The sequence below is a fragment of the Pelmatolapia mariae genome, linkage group LG3_W (assembly GCF_036321145.2).
Source record: "Pelmatolapia mariae isolate MD_Pm_ZW linkage group LG3_W, Pm_UMD_F_2, whole genome shotgun sequence".
NCBI classification, from domain to species: domain Eukaryota; kingdom Metazoa; phylum Chordata; class Actinopteri; order Cichliformes; family Cichlidae; genus Pelmatolapia; species Pelmatolapia mariae.
Window position 1 is genome coordinate 72490605 of NC_086229.1, and position 15976 is coordinate 72506580.

Sequence of the window (15976 nt, forward strand, 5' to 3'; positions counted from 1 at the left end):
ATGCAGGGGGGTCAGTGGTTTTTCCCTTTCAAGTTCTTGTAGGCAACTGATGACTTTCTTTTTGTAGTTGCTTCTGGGGTTTCACCTTGAAGCTTCATAGGTATTGTTGTCACTGAGGAGTTTAGTCATGTTTATTTGCTCTTCTTTTTTTTTTATCAGGAATAAAATACAAATATATACTTTCTGAGTCTCAACTGAGTAACAGGAGGAGAAAAGTCTGGTGGAGCAGCAGAGGAACAATTTCAGCCATTTGGACTCAGCTCAGCCACTACAGAGGAAACAATGACTTCAACACAAAAGGTGAGAAAAACATCACAGTTACACTGTTATTGAAACTGTGTGTACAGCTGGTTGGTTTTTAAAAAACCATTAACAGCAGCTTTATCTTTTCCATCCTGGGCTCCTCCATATATACAGAATCTACATTCACAACCAAAAACCACAGAAGTTACAAGAAAATACAAAGATCATATTTTCTCTACACACATTGAAACAACAATATCATCAGTTGGATTCAAAAAAAATTCTGAAATAAAAGAGTTTCTCTACTGAGATCAATATTTCTTCAATAATGTCATTTTCATTACAACTCTCATTGTAGCACATCATTGTAATATGATACTGTCACCAGAAGGTGGTGGTAACACACCTACAATGTGTTTTTTGACATGTTTGATTCCACTGATGGAGGGAGTTTCAGTTTGTTCCACGACTGCATTTCACTCACTGCCTCTGTTTGTATCTCTGTCACTGCAGGACCAACATGGAGCGAGAAGTCAGCGCTCTCAGGAGGCCGACAAACCTCACACAAGAAAGGGAGAGAAAACCTACAGCTGTGATGAGTGTGGAAAGTCTTTTACCCAGGCTGGAAGCTTTAAAATACACCAACTCATCCACAGTAGAGTTAAAGGTTACAGCTGTGAATTGTGTGGAAAGTCTTTTACCCAGGCTGGAAGCTTAAAAATACACCAACTCATCCACGGTGGAGTTAAGCCTTACAGCTGTGATGAGTGTGGAAAGTCTTTTACCCAGGCTGGAGACTTAAAAACTCACCAACTCATCCACAGTGCAGTTAAACCTTACAGCTGTGACCTGTGTGGAAAGTCTTTTACCCAGGCTGGAAACTTAAAAACTCACCAACTCATCCACAGTGCAGTTAAACCTTACAGCTGTGACTTGTGTGGAAAGTCTTTTACCCAGGCTGGAAACTTAAAAACACACCAACTGATCCACAGTGGAGTTAAACCGTACAGCTGTGACTTGTGTGGAAAGTCTTTTACCCAGACTAGAGACTTAAAAAGACATCAACTCATCCACAGTGGAGTTAAACCTTACAGCTGTGAGTTTTGTGGAAAGTCTTTTACCCAGGCTGGAAGCTTAAACACTCACCAACTCATCCACAGTGGAGTTAAAGCTTACAGCTGTGAGTTGTGTGGAAAGTCTTTTACCCAGGCTCAAAGCCTAAAAACACACCAAGTGTTACACAGTGGAGTTAAACCTTACAGCTGTGGGTTGTGTGGGAAGGATTTTACCCAGGCTGCACACTTAAAATCTCACCAATACATCCACAGTGGAGTTAAACCTTACAGCTGTGAGTTGTGTGGAAAGTCTTTTACCGAGGCTGGAAGCTTAAAAAAACACCAACACATCCACAGTGGAGTTAAACCTTACAACTGTGACCTGTGTGGAAAGTCTTTTACCCATGCTCAAAGCCTAAAAATTCACCAACTCATCCACAGTGGAGTTAAAGCTTACAGCTGTGAGTTGTGTGGAAAGTCTTTTACCCTGGCTGCAGACTTGAAAAGACACCAACTCATCCACAGTGGAGTTAAACCTTACAACTGTGACTTGTGTGGAAAGTCTTTTTCCCAGGCTAGCGGCTTAAAAACTCACCAACTCATCCACAGTGGAGTTAAACCTTACAGCTGTGACTTGTGTGGAAAGTCTTTTCAATATCCATATCAGCTGAAAAAACACCAACAGATCCACACCTGAAAGTAACTACAGGTGCAGTTACTGTGAGGTATGTATTTATTTTTATCTTGTATTTTTAACCTGATTGTTTGGAACAAGTCTGATCAGTAAACTTATGGAGTTATACTGAATGAACTGTTTGGAAAAATGAAGAATCATTTTCTCTCAGTAAGCTGAGTGTTGTAATCTAAATAGTAAAATTTAATTGGACGTTCGCAGAGATGCTCTTTATTTCAGGCGACGTTCAGGATAAAAACATTGAAGGAATTCCCTGACTTACACGGTCTTTGTTTAGAAGTGGAGCAAAGCACATGGATCCAGTTCTCAACCCTGTCGTCACTGTGGTGGTGGGAAAGAGTTTCTCTGTGACCTTTGTGGAAAAACTTCATTCATCAACGGGACCTAAAACCACATCAACATAGACACACTGGAGACAAAATGAACTACTGCAAAGAATGTGGGAGAGACTTCCACACACCAAGTACATTAAAAATACATGAACTCTTCCACAGTGGGGTCAAAAAGCACATCTGTGACCAGTGTGGGTCATCCTTCACCACTGCACATGAGCTCAATGAAAAAGCATAAGCGAATCCACACATGAGAGACACCATACAAGTGCAAACACTGTGACAGAAGCTTCTCACAATCAGGTCATCGTAACAAACATGAACGTACACACATGGAAGTGAACGTTACATTTAGGAAGCTGCATGTATCGATATGTATATAAAGTTTTTTTTTTTTTCCTTTTAGGGATTTTAATTCTCTAAAATGTTATCCCTGTTACATTTTATTCTTTGTTCCCTTAGGACACAGTAGTGTTTAGTAGTTGAATTCATGTTATGTGTTACCTCAGTTAAATTTCAATCCTTCATTCATATTTAATCTTTTGCTGTGGTAATCCCTTCTCTTAAATCATTTTCTCCCAAAACTGCAAATATTTTCACAGCATTTGCTTTTAAAACCTCCAAAATGAACTAAATCTGTCCACCAGCTTTGAAACAACACCTGCTGTGACTTTATGTCCAGAAAAAAGAAACTCAAGCTAAACTGGTTTTGGGCTGTACTTCCATATAATACCAGTTTGTGCCAGAAGATGAAGCAGTGAGTCAGTGTAACCTTTATTTAATTAGGCAAAGGCCACATTCGTATTCACAGTGGCAGCAAAGAAATGTTGAAAGGTAAAAACAGCAGCACACATCAGGACCATTTTAAAGATCACAGGTGACTTTTACTTAATTCAAATAACTTCAAATTTTGGCTCCTCCTTTCACTTTAGTGTATTTACTGTATCCTTGAAGTCCACGTGTTATTTTTTAATGGATTCATTTTGATCCACATGTTCTGCAGCTGTTTTCCTGTTGATTTAAAGTTTGTATTATGAAATCCTGATAATGTTAAAGCGTTAGTTATATTTGATGAACTGTGTGTAACGTTTGTCTTATTAAACATTTTGGTGTGAAAAATAAAGAAATGGTCTCACAACAAGTAGTTTGAGCCATGATTTCAGATTCAAACTAATTTAACAGTTTTCAGTGGAACATGTGGAGGTTTATCAGAGGAGGAGACTTGGCTGTTCTCCACTCACACAGAACAGGGTTCCTGCAGCTCATTAAAAACTCTGAAATGATCTTCAAGGACAAAAATATTAGATTTTTCTCAAAAACGTGCTGTGGGCATGACGTTTTTGGAGAGTGTGTTTAAGATGCATTGTGATTAACATGTCAAACATTCCAATAAAGCAGATGTTCCTGCATTGCAACCGCGCTTTGCAGATGTGTTCTCCCCTCTGTCCGTGTGCACGACTCTCATGGAGCACCACTTTGAAACGCAGCTGATTGGCAGATTCCCTTGTCTGCAGGGTCCAAAGACAAAAACGGCCTTCTCCACTCTGTATGGTTCATACCAATTCGTCACACTTCCGTTTGGCTTGTTTGAAGCCCCGGCCATTTTTCAGCACCTCCTGTAGCGATAGCTGCGTCCTCACACTGCATATGCTGTTTCCTACCTGGATGATGTCGTCACTCATAGTGATACCTCGGTGGAGAATGTGCAGTGGTTGTTCACGGTCCTGGATTCCCTGAGGCAGGCAGGGCTGATGGCAAACGTGAAGAAGTGTGTGGTTGAATGGAGGGAGGTACAGAGTTTTTTGGTACAATTTTGAGACCCCATTTGAAGGCTGATTACACCACAGCGACGTGATGGAGGCTGTCCCAATTCCAAATGCCGGAAATACGCTCTTCATTTCCCCGGACTTGAAGGATGAGTCAGGTGTATCATTCGCGGCCCAACATATCCCAGAATTCATAGCGCAGCTTTGGCTATGGGTAATTTTTTTGAAAAACAAAAAACGGCAGCTGACAGAAGCGTGTTGGCCGAAGAGTAAACTTTTAAAAGTATTGAATTTTTCAACCTCATCAGTTAACGCTGTCCATGCAGATATTATAGATTTGTAAATGATTACCTAACAATCTTGTCAACACAAAGTTCTTTATTGACAGGCAGTGGGGAGAGGGGACACTTGGGCAGTGCATTTACTGCATATAATGTGATATCAACCTTTTCATCTTTTCTCATTACCCACAGCTACATCCAGGGCTGGACTGGGACAGAAAATTGTCCCGGGCATTTTGACTAGAGACCGGCCCACCAGGTATTAAAGCCATAAAGCCATTGAGTGAAAACAAACGCTGTTGTGACAGTGATGTACACTGTCTTTTTCGTATATGTATGATTTCTATACAATTTACGTCAGATAAAAACTTTGTTCGCAAGATTCAGATAATTATTTAATAAAAGCTAGATATTTTAAATGAGAATAAGAAAGAAAAGTATGTCTTTGTGCCCCCCTTTTCCTGATAAAGCCCTACCTGGCCCCCTGGCAAAACTTTGCTAGACCCGCCCTGCACAGTTACCAACTGTCAGCTACATAGAAAAGGATCCTGGTGTTATTTGCCTCTCAGAAACAGTTCATAACTTCCCTTCAACTCATTCATGTCACCTATAAGGTAAACCTGTTTCTCCATCACCTGTTGCTTGCCAAATCAAGCACATGTACGCACACAATGCAGATTAAACCAATGTCCCCAATGGACAAGTGGTGACACTTACAAACTGTGTTCAAAACATCCAATAATACACAGAGTGAATCCGCGTGTCCTACCGCTTCTGAAGTGTCTGTTGCGCTGCGTTCCACCATGCCAGTGTGTTGTCGTTTCCAATTACTCATTTGAGAGTTTCCGTCCACTCAACTGAAAGCTCCGTGACTCCAAATGTATATCCAAAAATCCTCTTCATTGTTTTCTGATGCATGCGATAAAAGACAGGTTTTCTGTTGACTAAATGTTGCGACTTTCATCCATAAATAAAGCCGCGGCCGGTGTTCCAGATCTACTGGCATTTAGATCAACTGGCGTTGGTCAAACAGATGTGTGGCAGTCTTGCGTTTCAGGAGCTGCTACCGACAAAACAGCAAAAAAACGCCAAATATGTCATCCGTGACACTTGTGAGGTTATCTCAAACACACTCCATCAGTCTTGATGCCATTGAACAACAAAATGTTTAAAAATGTCGTGAGTTTACCTGGTGATAGCCTCATGCTCGACACGATCGCGAAAACAGCAAACAATTAACACCACGCCGGTGTTCTTCACAGGACAGCGAGAATAAACGATCGGGAGACTCTTGTCATCGTTATCGTTCCCCTCGCACGTTTTATTTCTGCGGTTTCAGCGTTTTATGCTCAAAACTAAAGCGAGCAGTTTACTTTGTGTGCACTAACATGGACTCGAATCAACCAGCGCCACCTCTGGCCAAGTGCCACAGCCTACAGCCAGATCAACTTGTGACACACATCTGCAGCACGTTTGAATTCGTTTCATGCACAATACATGTGTACTTTTCAGTTGTGTCTGTTTGTGCGTCATGCAAATAAACCTTTGAAATGAATGAAATTATATCATATATTTATTATTGGCCTACAGTTGTACAAAATCCCAAATTATATACACAAAGTCATAGAAATTACCACTCCAATTGGTCATCATGATTTTAATATTCTCTTTTTCCATAACAATGAAATACGCCTTGGACAAATATGACACATCAATAGTTCAGTAGTGTTGTCACATCACATCCTGTAAGCATCTTCTGTCTGTGTCATTTCTCTGGAAATGAATATTTCCAGCCAATATAGGCAATCCATCAACATGGCTGGAGAGTTGGTTGTTATATACAGTCAGTATAAGTGTGGTTAATCTAATGAACATTTGTAAGGTGATGCCAGTTACGGTGAATTTACAGCAGTTACACAGTGATTAGTAACAAACAGAGCCAGTGAGAGTAAGTGGATTGAAGAAAGTCAGTGACTCTGGTGTGTCGATTGGTTTGTCATCTGTTTGTGAGACTGGAGGAGACGTAGAAATCTTTTGTTTTAAATCTAAGTTAGGAAGATTCCTGTTTTAAAACAAGAACATTTTGTGAGAAATGCAAGAAGTACATCTGCAGAAAGTACACAGTTACATTCTGTCCATCATGTGGACAAAATTGAAAATGTTGAACATTGAAAAACTGAGAACATTGGGCAAGTTCAAAGGAAATGTGTTTTAAAAATGAAAAACCTTTACCAAATTGTTCCTAAAAATACTTATGGAAGGTCTAACTGTTGTATGTCTGTTCTACATGTTTATCTAATGGAAAATAAAGTTGCTATTGTTTTATTGCAGTTTCTTGACAGTTCTGAGTGGATTTACATTTACCTGCAACAAAATCAATGTCATTTTTTTGTTTTTCAACATACTATAAGGCTTAAGTTCCAAAACGTGCATGTGATCTTCAATTTTTAGCAGATGCAATATCACATAGCAGCTGGAGCGGTCTCAAATGGAGGTATGTCCACTGCTGCCACCTGTGGCCAAGTACCATAGCCTACTACTAGACTAACTTGTGACACATCTGCACCTGCTGCTATGATCACATTGAGCAGAGGCTGAGAGGCTGCACCTACCCCTGGTACATCCAAATCTACCCACAAACATGTTTAAAGATGCAATCCCAGCAATGTGGATTGTCAACACTAAAAACTATCAGTAAGCAAATACAACAGGGATCAATTTTCTCTGTTTATTTAGCACCCACAACATTTGTAGTCGCCTTCTGCACAGGGGAAGTCCACACACACTGTGTGGTACCACTTTCCGCAGAAGGTGCATTCAATCTGCAAGATTGAATGAGATTGTCAGAGTCATTGTCTGACTGTTTATTACTAATCATCACCTGCTGTACATTCACAGTAACTGCCATCTCCTTACAAATGTTCATTAGATTAACCACGCTTATACAGACTGTATATAACAATCAACTCTCCAGCCATGTTGATGGATTGCCTATATTGGCTGGAGATATTCATTTCCAGAGAAAGGACAGAGACAGAAGATGCTTACAGGATGTGATGTGACAACACTAATGACTATTGATGTGTCATATTTGTCCAAGGCGTATTTCATTGTTATGGAAAAAGAGAATATTAAAATCATGATGACCAATTGGAGTGGTGATTTCTATGACTTTGTGTATATAATTTGGGATTTTGTACAACTGTAGGCCAATAATAAATATATGATATAATTTCATTCATTTCAAAGGTTTATTTGCATGACGCACAAACAGACACAATTGAAAAGTACACATGTATTGTGCATGAAACGAATTCAAACGTGCTGCAGATGTGTGTCACAAGTTGATCTGGCTGTAGGCTGTGGCACTTGGCCAGAGGTGGCGCTGGTTGATTCGAGTCCATGTTAGTGCACACAAAGTAAACTGCTCGCTTTAGTTTTGAGCATAAAACGCTGAAACCGCAGAAATAAAACGTGCGAGGGGAACGATAACGACGACAAGAGTCTCCCGATCGTTTATTCTCGCTGTCCTGTGAAGAACACCGGCGTGGTGTTAATTGTTTGCTGTTTTCGCGATCGTGTCGAGCATGAGGCTATCACCAGGTAAACTCGCGACATTTTTAAACATTTTGTTGTTCAATGGCATCAAGACTGACGGAGTGTGTTTGAGATAATCTCACAAGTGTCAAGAATGACATATTTGGCGTTTTTTGCTGTTTTGTCGGTAGCAGCTCCTGAAACGCAAGACTGCCACACATCTGTTTGACCAACGCCAGTTGATCTAAACGCCAGTAGATCTGGAACACCGGCTGAGTTGGTTGTGTCCCTGTGACGCGCTTCCAATAATTCATAATGAGTCATACTTGTACTTTGCGTATTTATTTTAAGAACAAAACAAAAACAAATGTTTGCACTTTCAATCAATTCACAAATAGCACATAGATTAACTGGTGTGCCAAAAACTGACGGTGAACAGAAAAGTTTACCCACAAACCACTCACCCAACACACCTGCTGCGGACACCGACATCAGGAAAATAGACTGTGACCACACCCACATGCCATCAGCTGAGATGCAGGTAAAGCTATATGTAACAGAGTTAGAAAATAGCTTAATGAATTTCCTCAAAATTGATGTGCTTTGTGAATAGTTAGAGCCACCTGGTGGACAAATACCGCAACTGCAACTGTTAAGGTTCCAAGTTGCTGCACAGCGCATGCCTCAGCAAAGGAAAATACTCCCGAGCTGGTGGTAGGTGCTTGTGAGCGACACTGTTGTCAATTGTGTATGTGTATTAATGAAAACATTCTTATAGTGGTAATTGTCAACATGTATTTTGATTGTAAGCAGTACTAGCATGTATCCTGAAAGTTACAGGCATTTTGATGCATGGGTAGTAACTTTATTCACGAGTAGCATTTTTAGTTAGCATGCTAAGCTAATACTCGTTAGCTAGTTGGGTGTTTTTTTTCACTTGCACTCAGCTCTAATGTTTCTCTGTGTGATTATAATTGTTCTAATTTTTGTCAACAGGACTGAATGTTGCAGTTGCTTTGCACACTGTTAATGATGATTGTGCTGTTTTCTTTGTACCAGGTAGGCGCTGTTAAGTATAAGTTTTAATTGATGCTGTTGTATAGAAGAAAAAAAAAGATGAACAATGATGATTGTTTTATAATAGACAAGTTGTTTTATATGTTATTGTTGTTGTTCGTTAGGAAAAAGGAGATAAATAAATAATACTGCTACTATACGATCACAGGTTTGGTTTCAGCTAGAACTTTTAAAGAAAGACTTTGTTGATGTTGTGTTGTATAAATATATCTTAGTCATTTGTTAAGTGTTATGTTTGGAAAGAAAAAACGAAATGCAAAAGGAAAATACTCCCGAGCTGGTGGACTGAATGTTGCAGTTGCTTTGCACACTGTTAATGATGATTGTGCTGTTTTCTTTGTACCAGTTGCCAGAATAAAGAGGGAGCCCAGAGTAAGGGCAAGTCCAGCGTTGCAGTGCCGTCCTTCCTACATGGACATTTCACACCACTTGCACGATAGACTACACAACAGCAACAGCTACATATACACCTGTGCCACCATAACAAATAAGCAAAACATAAACATTGACTTTGGCTCTTACAACAGGAGTCACACATGTGTCCACTGTACCATCTGGGAACCTATGATGTGTCGGTCGCGAACAAAACAGCTCTTAGAGCCGGATCTTTCATGTGAACGATGCGAGCTGGCTCCACTTTTTTCCGCTTCAGTCCGCACGCAAGCTTTGTGCTTACGCTAAGCAGACCGGGGAGGGGTGGTGGTTGCACTCGCAGCAGCACAGGAACAGGGGTTCGTTCTTCGTACCTCGCTAAGTAAGTTAGCCGGATTTGATTGTTGACGATTTTGCGTGATCTTGGATCGTTCGGTTCTCCGAAGCTCATCCGGGACTTGCTGTCATAGCAACAGATCCGTAAGCGTAAACTTGCTTGGGAGCAGGCTTACTTTATGTAAATAGGATTAGTTCGCGGCCACTCAGGTATGTCCGCTTCACTTATACGAAAGCAACAGCGATATTTCGCCACTGTTTTACCATAAATAAATATTATCAATGTAACTAAAGATAATGCAGCATGTGATTCTTTTATTGATTTAATACAGATACATACAGGTCATTTCTGAAAAAAAGGGAAATGTACTATTAATCATTCTATTTCATGTATTTGATTATTTCAGATGTAATCCATATTTTAGAGTAGTAATAGTAAATTACTACGTGCAATCAACATGAGAGACCACGGCTATAAAAGCGAAGGTGGATTTGGGAAGTCTGTCACAGCCATGTCCTGTCCGTTTGTACGCGAGCAACCCGTTGGAAGGTGCAAGATTGATAAGGAGAGTGTTCAGAATTCAGCGTATATTGCGGGATAGACGGGATCCTTTAGCTCAGCGCGACGGTGTGCTCATAGAGAGATATCGATTCTCCCGTGAGGGTATTATTTTCTCTCTCTCTCTCTCTCTCTCTCTCTCTCTCTCTATAGATGGATAGATATCTCCCAACTTACTGTGCATGCTTCAGCCACCCCTTGAATGGGAACAGGTAAAAGTGATGGAGTGTTATGTGAAACTACACACAAAAAAACCCACAATGTCAATAAATGTCACAGTACAAAAAGCCGGGGTGTGACGAGGGGGTGCAGGACCACCACCTGTCTTTATTTACTCTGCCCTTTTCTTGGTTGCTGTTATAGACAAACAAACAGATTATTTCAGGGTCTCTTTTCAAGAGACTAAAAGCAACATAAGTGATAAATATTACCATTCTGTAGAATATTCTTATATTTCACTTTTACTTTTTCCCATGTTCTAGTGGGTCCTGTTGTGGCTCTAATGTGGAAGAGGATATGATGTAATATAATATAATGTGGTATAATATAATATCACATGATATAATGTAATATCATGGATCACTTACGAGTTTAATTTGTCAGCAACTTTCAGTAAGCGAGGTACGAAGAACGGACCCCAGAGCGGGAGGAAAAGAGAGAGAAAGGGAGCCAGGGACAACAATGTCACATTAGAAAGGGTATAGTAATCATCCACAACTATTTTCGGTTGCGGATGAAAAAGGATTCAGAATGTTTATTCATGCAGGTCCATATGACAGAACATGCATCTCCTTTTTGTTTTCATATTTCATATTTTCAATTTATATTTGATTGTGTTGTGTTTTGTGGTGTTTCACTTTAAATTTGTTTAAAGGGAAAAAGCTGAAAATTTAAATAGTTAAACGTTGAAATGTGAATAGTTGGGTTTTTGTATTATATGATTTATTTATTACATTTTATGTGGAGTGAATAAATAAAAGTATATTTACGGTGGCTCCTAGAGACAAAGCAGCACGTACAAACTCGAAAACACGTATGAACTCCGAAGCATGTACATATTCCAAACTCCAGGATGCTAGGGGCAGTATTGAGCTTTTGTTACCTAGTGGTTACACAAGCCAGGACGTACCAGTGACCGGATTTGGTGTGTGGTAGTAACAGGTAAATTAACTTTTTTTTTTTATTATTTGAATATATATGCGTGCTTGTGTATAAATACACAAAACACACATGATTTCAATTGTGCAATTTAAGTGATCTAGGTGATCTAGGTAACTCTGTTTTGGAAGTTCAGTTAACGCTAGAAATGTGTTTTGGAGTTTGTACGTGCTTTGGAGTTTGTACGTGGTTTGTCTCACCATATATATTAATATATAAACATATATAAATAAAACCACGGTTTTTTCCATTAGTAATTCCTTTTGTGCATAATTTTATATTGTTGTTAATAATAAATTAAAGCAACAAAACAACCTGAAGAGTCGGTTGGGAGCCGAAGGAGTCGGATCTTCTTAGTGAGTCGAGCCGAAAACTCCGATTCTGTAAAAGGAGTCGGAAATCCCATCACTAGTGCATTTGTGCGTGTTGCGCCTACCGCTCGAGTTATGGTGCGTTCACACCGAACGCGATTGAGGCGGCCAGAGCGTCAGGTTCACATGTAAAGTCAATGGAAAGAGCGCGATGACACGTGATTGTGCATCTGGCGAAAATGCGGAAGCAGATTTGCGTCGCCAAAACGCCTGAAAGGGGCGTAAGTGTAGCACGTGGGGCGCGTTTGACTCGCGAAGAAAACCACGCGTGTCAGATTCTGTGTTGCATTTTGTGCACACGCGCGTATCGCGCCAACCGCTCGAGTTGGAAAATCTGAACTCCGGCGTCAAATCGTGCCCCAACAACCAATCGGGAGGCCGGTGACGTGGCCCTGACCTAGGTCAAAAGGACAGATCCAGACAGAGCCCGTCATACGCCAATCAATATGGGGGAAAAGCTCATCAATGCCGTGGCCAACCATTCAGAGCTATATGATGCCAGCTGCTACTTTTATCGAGACAGGAATAAAAAGGACCTAGCTTGGAGGCACATAAGTGAGGAGATCGGGCAACCTGGTAAGTTCATTCATTCTCCTTTGTAATTGTCATACTGACCCGATGAAGCCCGCTATTTCCCCACTGATGTACAAATACCTTTCTGCTAACAAGATAATGTGTTCATTCAGAGGACATGTGCAGGAAAAAGTGGAAGAGCCTCAGGGACACCTATAATGAGGAGAAGAGGACGGAGAAGGAGAACAGGAGCGGGTCTGCAGCAGGATCGGGGAGGAGATGGAAGTTCTCCGCGATCATGAGGTTTCTGGACCCCTTCTCACCCCGCGGGAGACTAGCTGCAATATGGTGCGGACCGTGGAGAACATGGCGCATAGACGGAGGAAAAGCGCGCCATAACAATACGTTCAAGTGTAAAATCGGTTTGCACTTTAAGAATCAACTTGTGAGAACTGCGACTACTGTCCATGTGCTGCAATAAATGAGAAACCACTGCAAATAATCCCTCTCTGATATAGACAACCAATCTGTCTATATCCTGTTTTCTCTTTCTTCAAATTTGGAAATGAAAATCGGGTAGCAGCCTTCTCATTCCTTTGTGTTGTTTTGTGCTGTGTTTTACAGGCCCACAGAGGAGGACAGCTCGAAGGCGGTCGACGGACGGGTCCCAGGATGGTCCATCGGCAGTGGAGCTGGCCATCTTGGAGTCCCTAAAGAGGCCACACCTGTCTCCAACAGAGCATTGCTCCTGCCCTGGAGAGCATGCCGCCGCAGACACGAGAATCCATGAAATTCCAAATACATAAACTAGTTTATGAAAACAGCACAGCTGTGTTAAATCTGGAAACATTGGACCCCACTGATCAGTAGTTTTCTGATGAGGCAGCAGGTTCTCCAGGGCAGGAACAATGTTGATATCTTTGTCCTCCTCCTCCCCGAGGCTGTTCCACTCCAAGCTGGGTGCTTTTTATTCCTGTCCCTCTGTAAATAGTCTAATGTACATATATTTGTGTTTAATGTTTTTAGTAGTGAAGTTATATATTCTTCCTAATAAACATTTGTAATGACCAATGTCTCCGTGCCACTGCACAGCAAATGTTGACACACGACTTGACACAAGTAGAATTCACACAATGTTACACCAATGACATAACTATACTACTACAGTGGTATGCAAAAGTGCGGGCAACCTTGTTGGGAGGCACTATCTGCCTGTACAAATCGTTGGTTGGTACAATGGGGATTGCCAGTTAAATACATCACATAGCTGACACACACAGTGACATTTAAAGAGTCAAATGCAGTTCACTGGATTTATACAGAAAGTGTGCAATGACTGTACACTACATCACGCGGGTGCATGAATTGGCAAAACAAACAATAGTGTAATGGAATAAATATTTAGTGTATATCAATGTGTGTGTCTCCTATATGATATATGCAAGTGACAGTTTTCATTGTAACAGCGGTTCATACATGAAAATAATGACTGTCAATAAGGTTGCCCACATTTATGCATCACAATGTATATAGGAACATAGTGAAGACAAGTTACTTAATAGAGAAAAAGAGGTTAGTTTATTTTGGAGTGGAGCTCCATTTATTAAGACAAATATAAGAAGACAGGAACACTCTTTGGAGGTTTGTGGGTGGCTCTTAAAAGAGCCGTTGTGGGGGAGTCACTCGGACTTCAAACAGGCTACTCCTTTGGCTGCCAAGACACAGCTCCCTCCGCCGAGAAGTGGGCCATGAATTTCTTCCTCACCAGGACAGCCTCTCTGGAGGAGTGGTTTGCTGCTACACGACCCAGGCCTTGCAACGGCTCCACCACAGCAGGTGCCACACCCCTCACAGCAGCTGCCCCTCTGTCATCCAAACAGCACAGGAAATTGTGGAGGACACACGTTGCCTTCACACACTTCTCTGCAATTTCAGGACGGAGCTCCATGGGGCGCCGATACAATCTCCACTGTGAGGAGAGGGCACCGAAGGCACCCTCCACTATCATCCTGGCCCTGGAAAGGCGATAGTTAAAGATCCTCTTCTCTAGAGGGAGGAGGCGTCCAGGGAATGGCCTCATGAGCTCACGCCGCAGTGGGAACGCTTCATCAGCCACAAAGACATGGGGCTGGGCTCCACGGTGTTCGCCGCCAGGTAGAGGCTGGTCAGGTGGCAGATGGAGAGTCCCAGCCCGAAGGGCCTGACCAAAGGTGGAGTTGGCCAGAATACCACCGTCGCTGGTCCTCCCGTACCCCCCAACATCAATGATGCGGAAGCGATACCTTGCATCCACAACCGCAAGGAGAACAATGGAAAGAGTTCCCTTGCAGTTGTGGAACATGGATCCTGAGTTGGGGGGTGCCTTCATCTGGACGTGCTTCCCATCCAGAGCTCCACAGCAGAGGGGGAAGTTCCAGCGCTCCTGGAATCCCTCTGCAATGGACCGCCAGTCTGCAGTTGAAGGCACAGCCATGAAGTCGTCCACTAGACAGTCCCAGATGGCCGTCGCTACCTGGGGTATGATCTGGCTCACTGTGGACACACCAACTCGGAAACTGAACGCGATGGTCCTGAAGGAGTCCCCGGTGGCAAGGAACCTGGACATAATTGTTTGAAATCAGTATTATGTGTACTGCAGTTACAAAATACATTATTCAAATCCCAAACCACTTGTGTGATGTCACCTTTAAATTACAAAACATAGATCTTCCTTAAACCATTTTGTAATTATAAGCATAATTACATATAATTATGATGTCATCTATAACAGTCTGCGGGGATTATATGGAAATATTCAACTATCCCAGAATTAAACCTGGTCTACATAACAGAAAAGCGGTGTGTATCACTACAAAGCAAACACAGAGAGCATACACTGAAGGACACCACAGCCATGCTATCATTGTGGACACTGATAACAGCATAGATCGAATAATATCGCGACTTTCGAGTATCGCTGGAAATATTATACACAGTCGTCTCTTTACCACAGTTTGCTATCAGTAAACACTGACGGCATTCACTGTTAGCATAGCACATCTATGTTAGCAGTGTATGAACGGATGGTTTAGCATATATTAGCACATGTATCAATAACGGACTACCGTATTAAACACTTTTACTGACCTCAGGCAGATGGACAGACGCTCTGCAGGTGGGATTGAGCGCCTGTAGTTGGTGTCTCGGCGGGCGATCCTGGGACCGACGCGGGAAAGCAGGTCCTCAAACTGGCCGGGTGACATACGGTGGTATCGCTGGAATCGGCCGTCATCTAGGCGCAGCTCCTGGAGCAAATGGTGAAACTCACCAAACTGCTCACGCCTCTGGAGGAGCTGATGGACCCAGGTACGGCGAGGACGTCTTTTACGCCGCTGCTCTGCTCTCCACAGTAGATAGAGTAGGGAGACTCTCTCTTCAAGCTCTAGCTCGACAGCTGCCATCTTGCAAAGATACCATCTGGCACAACTTCCTCCCACATTTCCGGTTCACGCGCGTGGAAAGATGCAATTTTGACGCGGTGGATTTTCCCTGGACACGCGTTGAAGTGCGAGTGTACACGCGTCACATTAGGGGCGTTTTCGCTCGCCTCTGTCGCGCTCGGTGTGAACGCACCGTTAGAAAAATCTGAACTCCAGCTTCACGTCTGCGACAACCAAGCAGGAGCCTGGTCACGTGATGCTCT

At 42.1% G+C, this 15976-nt stretch overlaps 2 protein-coding genes across 2 annotated transcripts in view; one reads left to right on the forward strand and one right to left on the reverse strand.

The window, feature by feature from the left end:
• LOC134624792 (zinc finger protein 235-like) overlaps positions 1-2829 on the forward strand; it is a 31732-nt gene extending 28903 nt beyond the window's left edge. Inside the window, exons 2-4 of the mRNA XM_063469855.1 lie at positions 160-300; positions 757-2023; positions 2270-2829. Of these exons, the coding sequence (XP_063325925.1) occupies positions 283-300; positions 757-1995 (1257 nt within the window). The 5' untranslated portion in view covers positions 160-282 and the 3' untranslated portion in view covers positions 1996-2023; positions 2270-2829. The remainder of the gene's footprint in view (positions 1-159; positions 301-756; positions 2024-2269) is intronic.
• Positions 2830-13876: 11047 nt separating this feature from the next.
• zgc:194221 (uncharacterized protein LOC100191015 homolog) lies at positions 13877-15949 on the reverse strand. The gene is made up of 2 exons (XM_063469856.1): positions 15421-15949; positions 13877-14891 (listed from the first exon to the last, which is right to left on the reverse strand). Exons 1-2 carry the CDS (start codon positions 15732-15734, stop codon positions 13994-13996), a joined length of 1212 nt encoding a protein of 403 aa, XP_063325926.1. The 5' UTR covers positions 15735-15949; the 3' UTR covers positions 13877-13993.
• Between the last annotated feature and the right edge of the window lie 27 nt (positions 15950-15976).

Excerpts from the sequence above, each read along its gene's own strand:
- zgc:194221 (XM_063469856.1), bottom strand. The coding sequence starts at position 15,734 with ATGGCAGCTGTCGAGCTAGAGCTTGAAGAGAGAGTCTCCCTACTCTAT. Across the intron at positions 14,892-15,420 it reads CGTCTGTCCATCTGCCTGAG|GTTCCTTGCCACCGGGGACT; the intron begins GTCAGTAAAAGT and ends AATTATGTCCAG.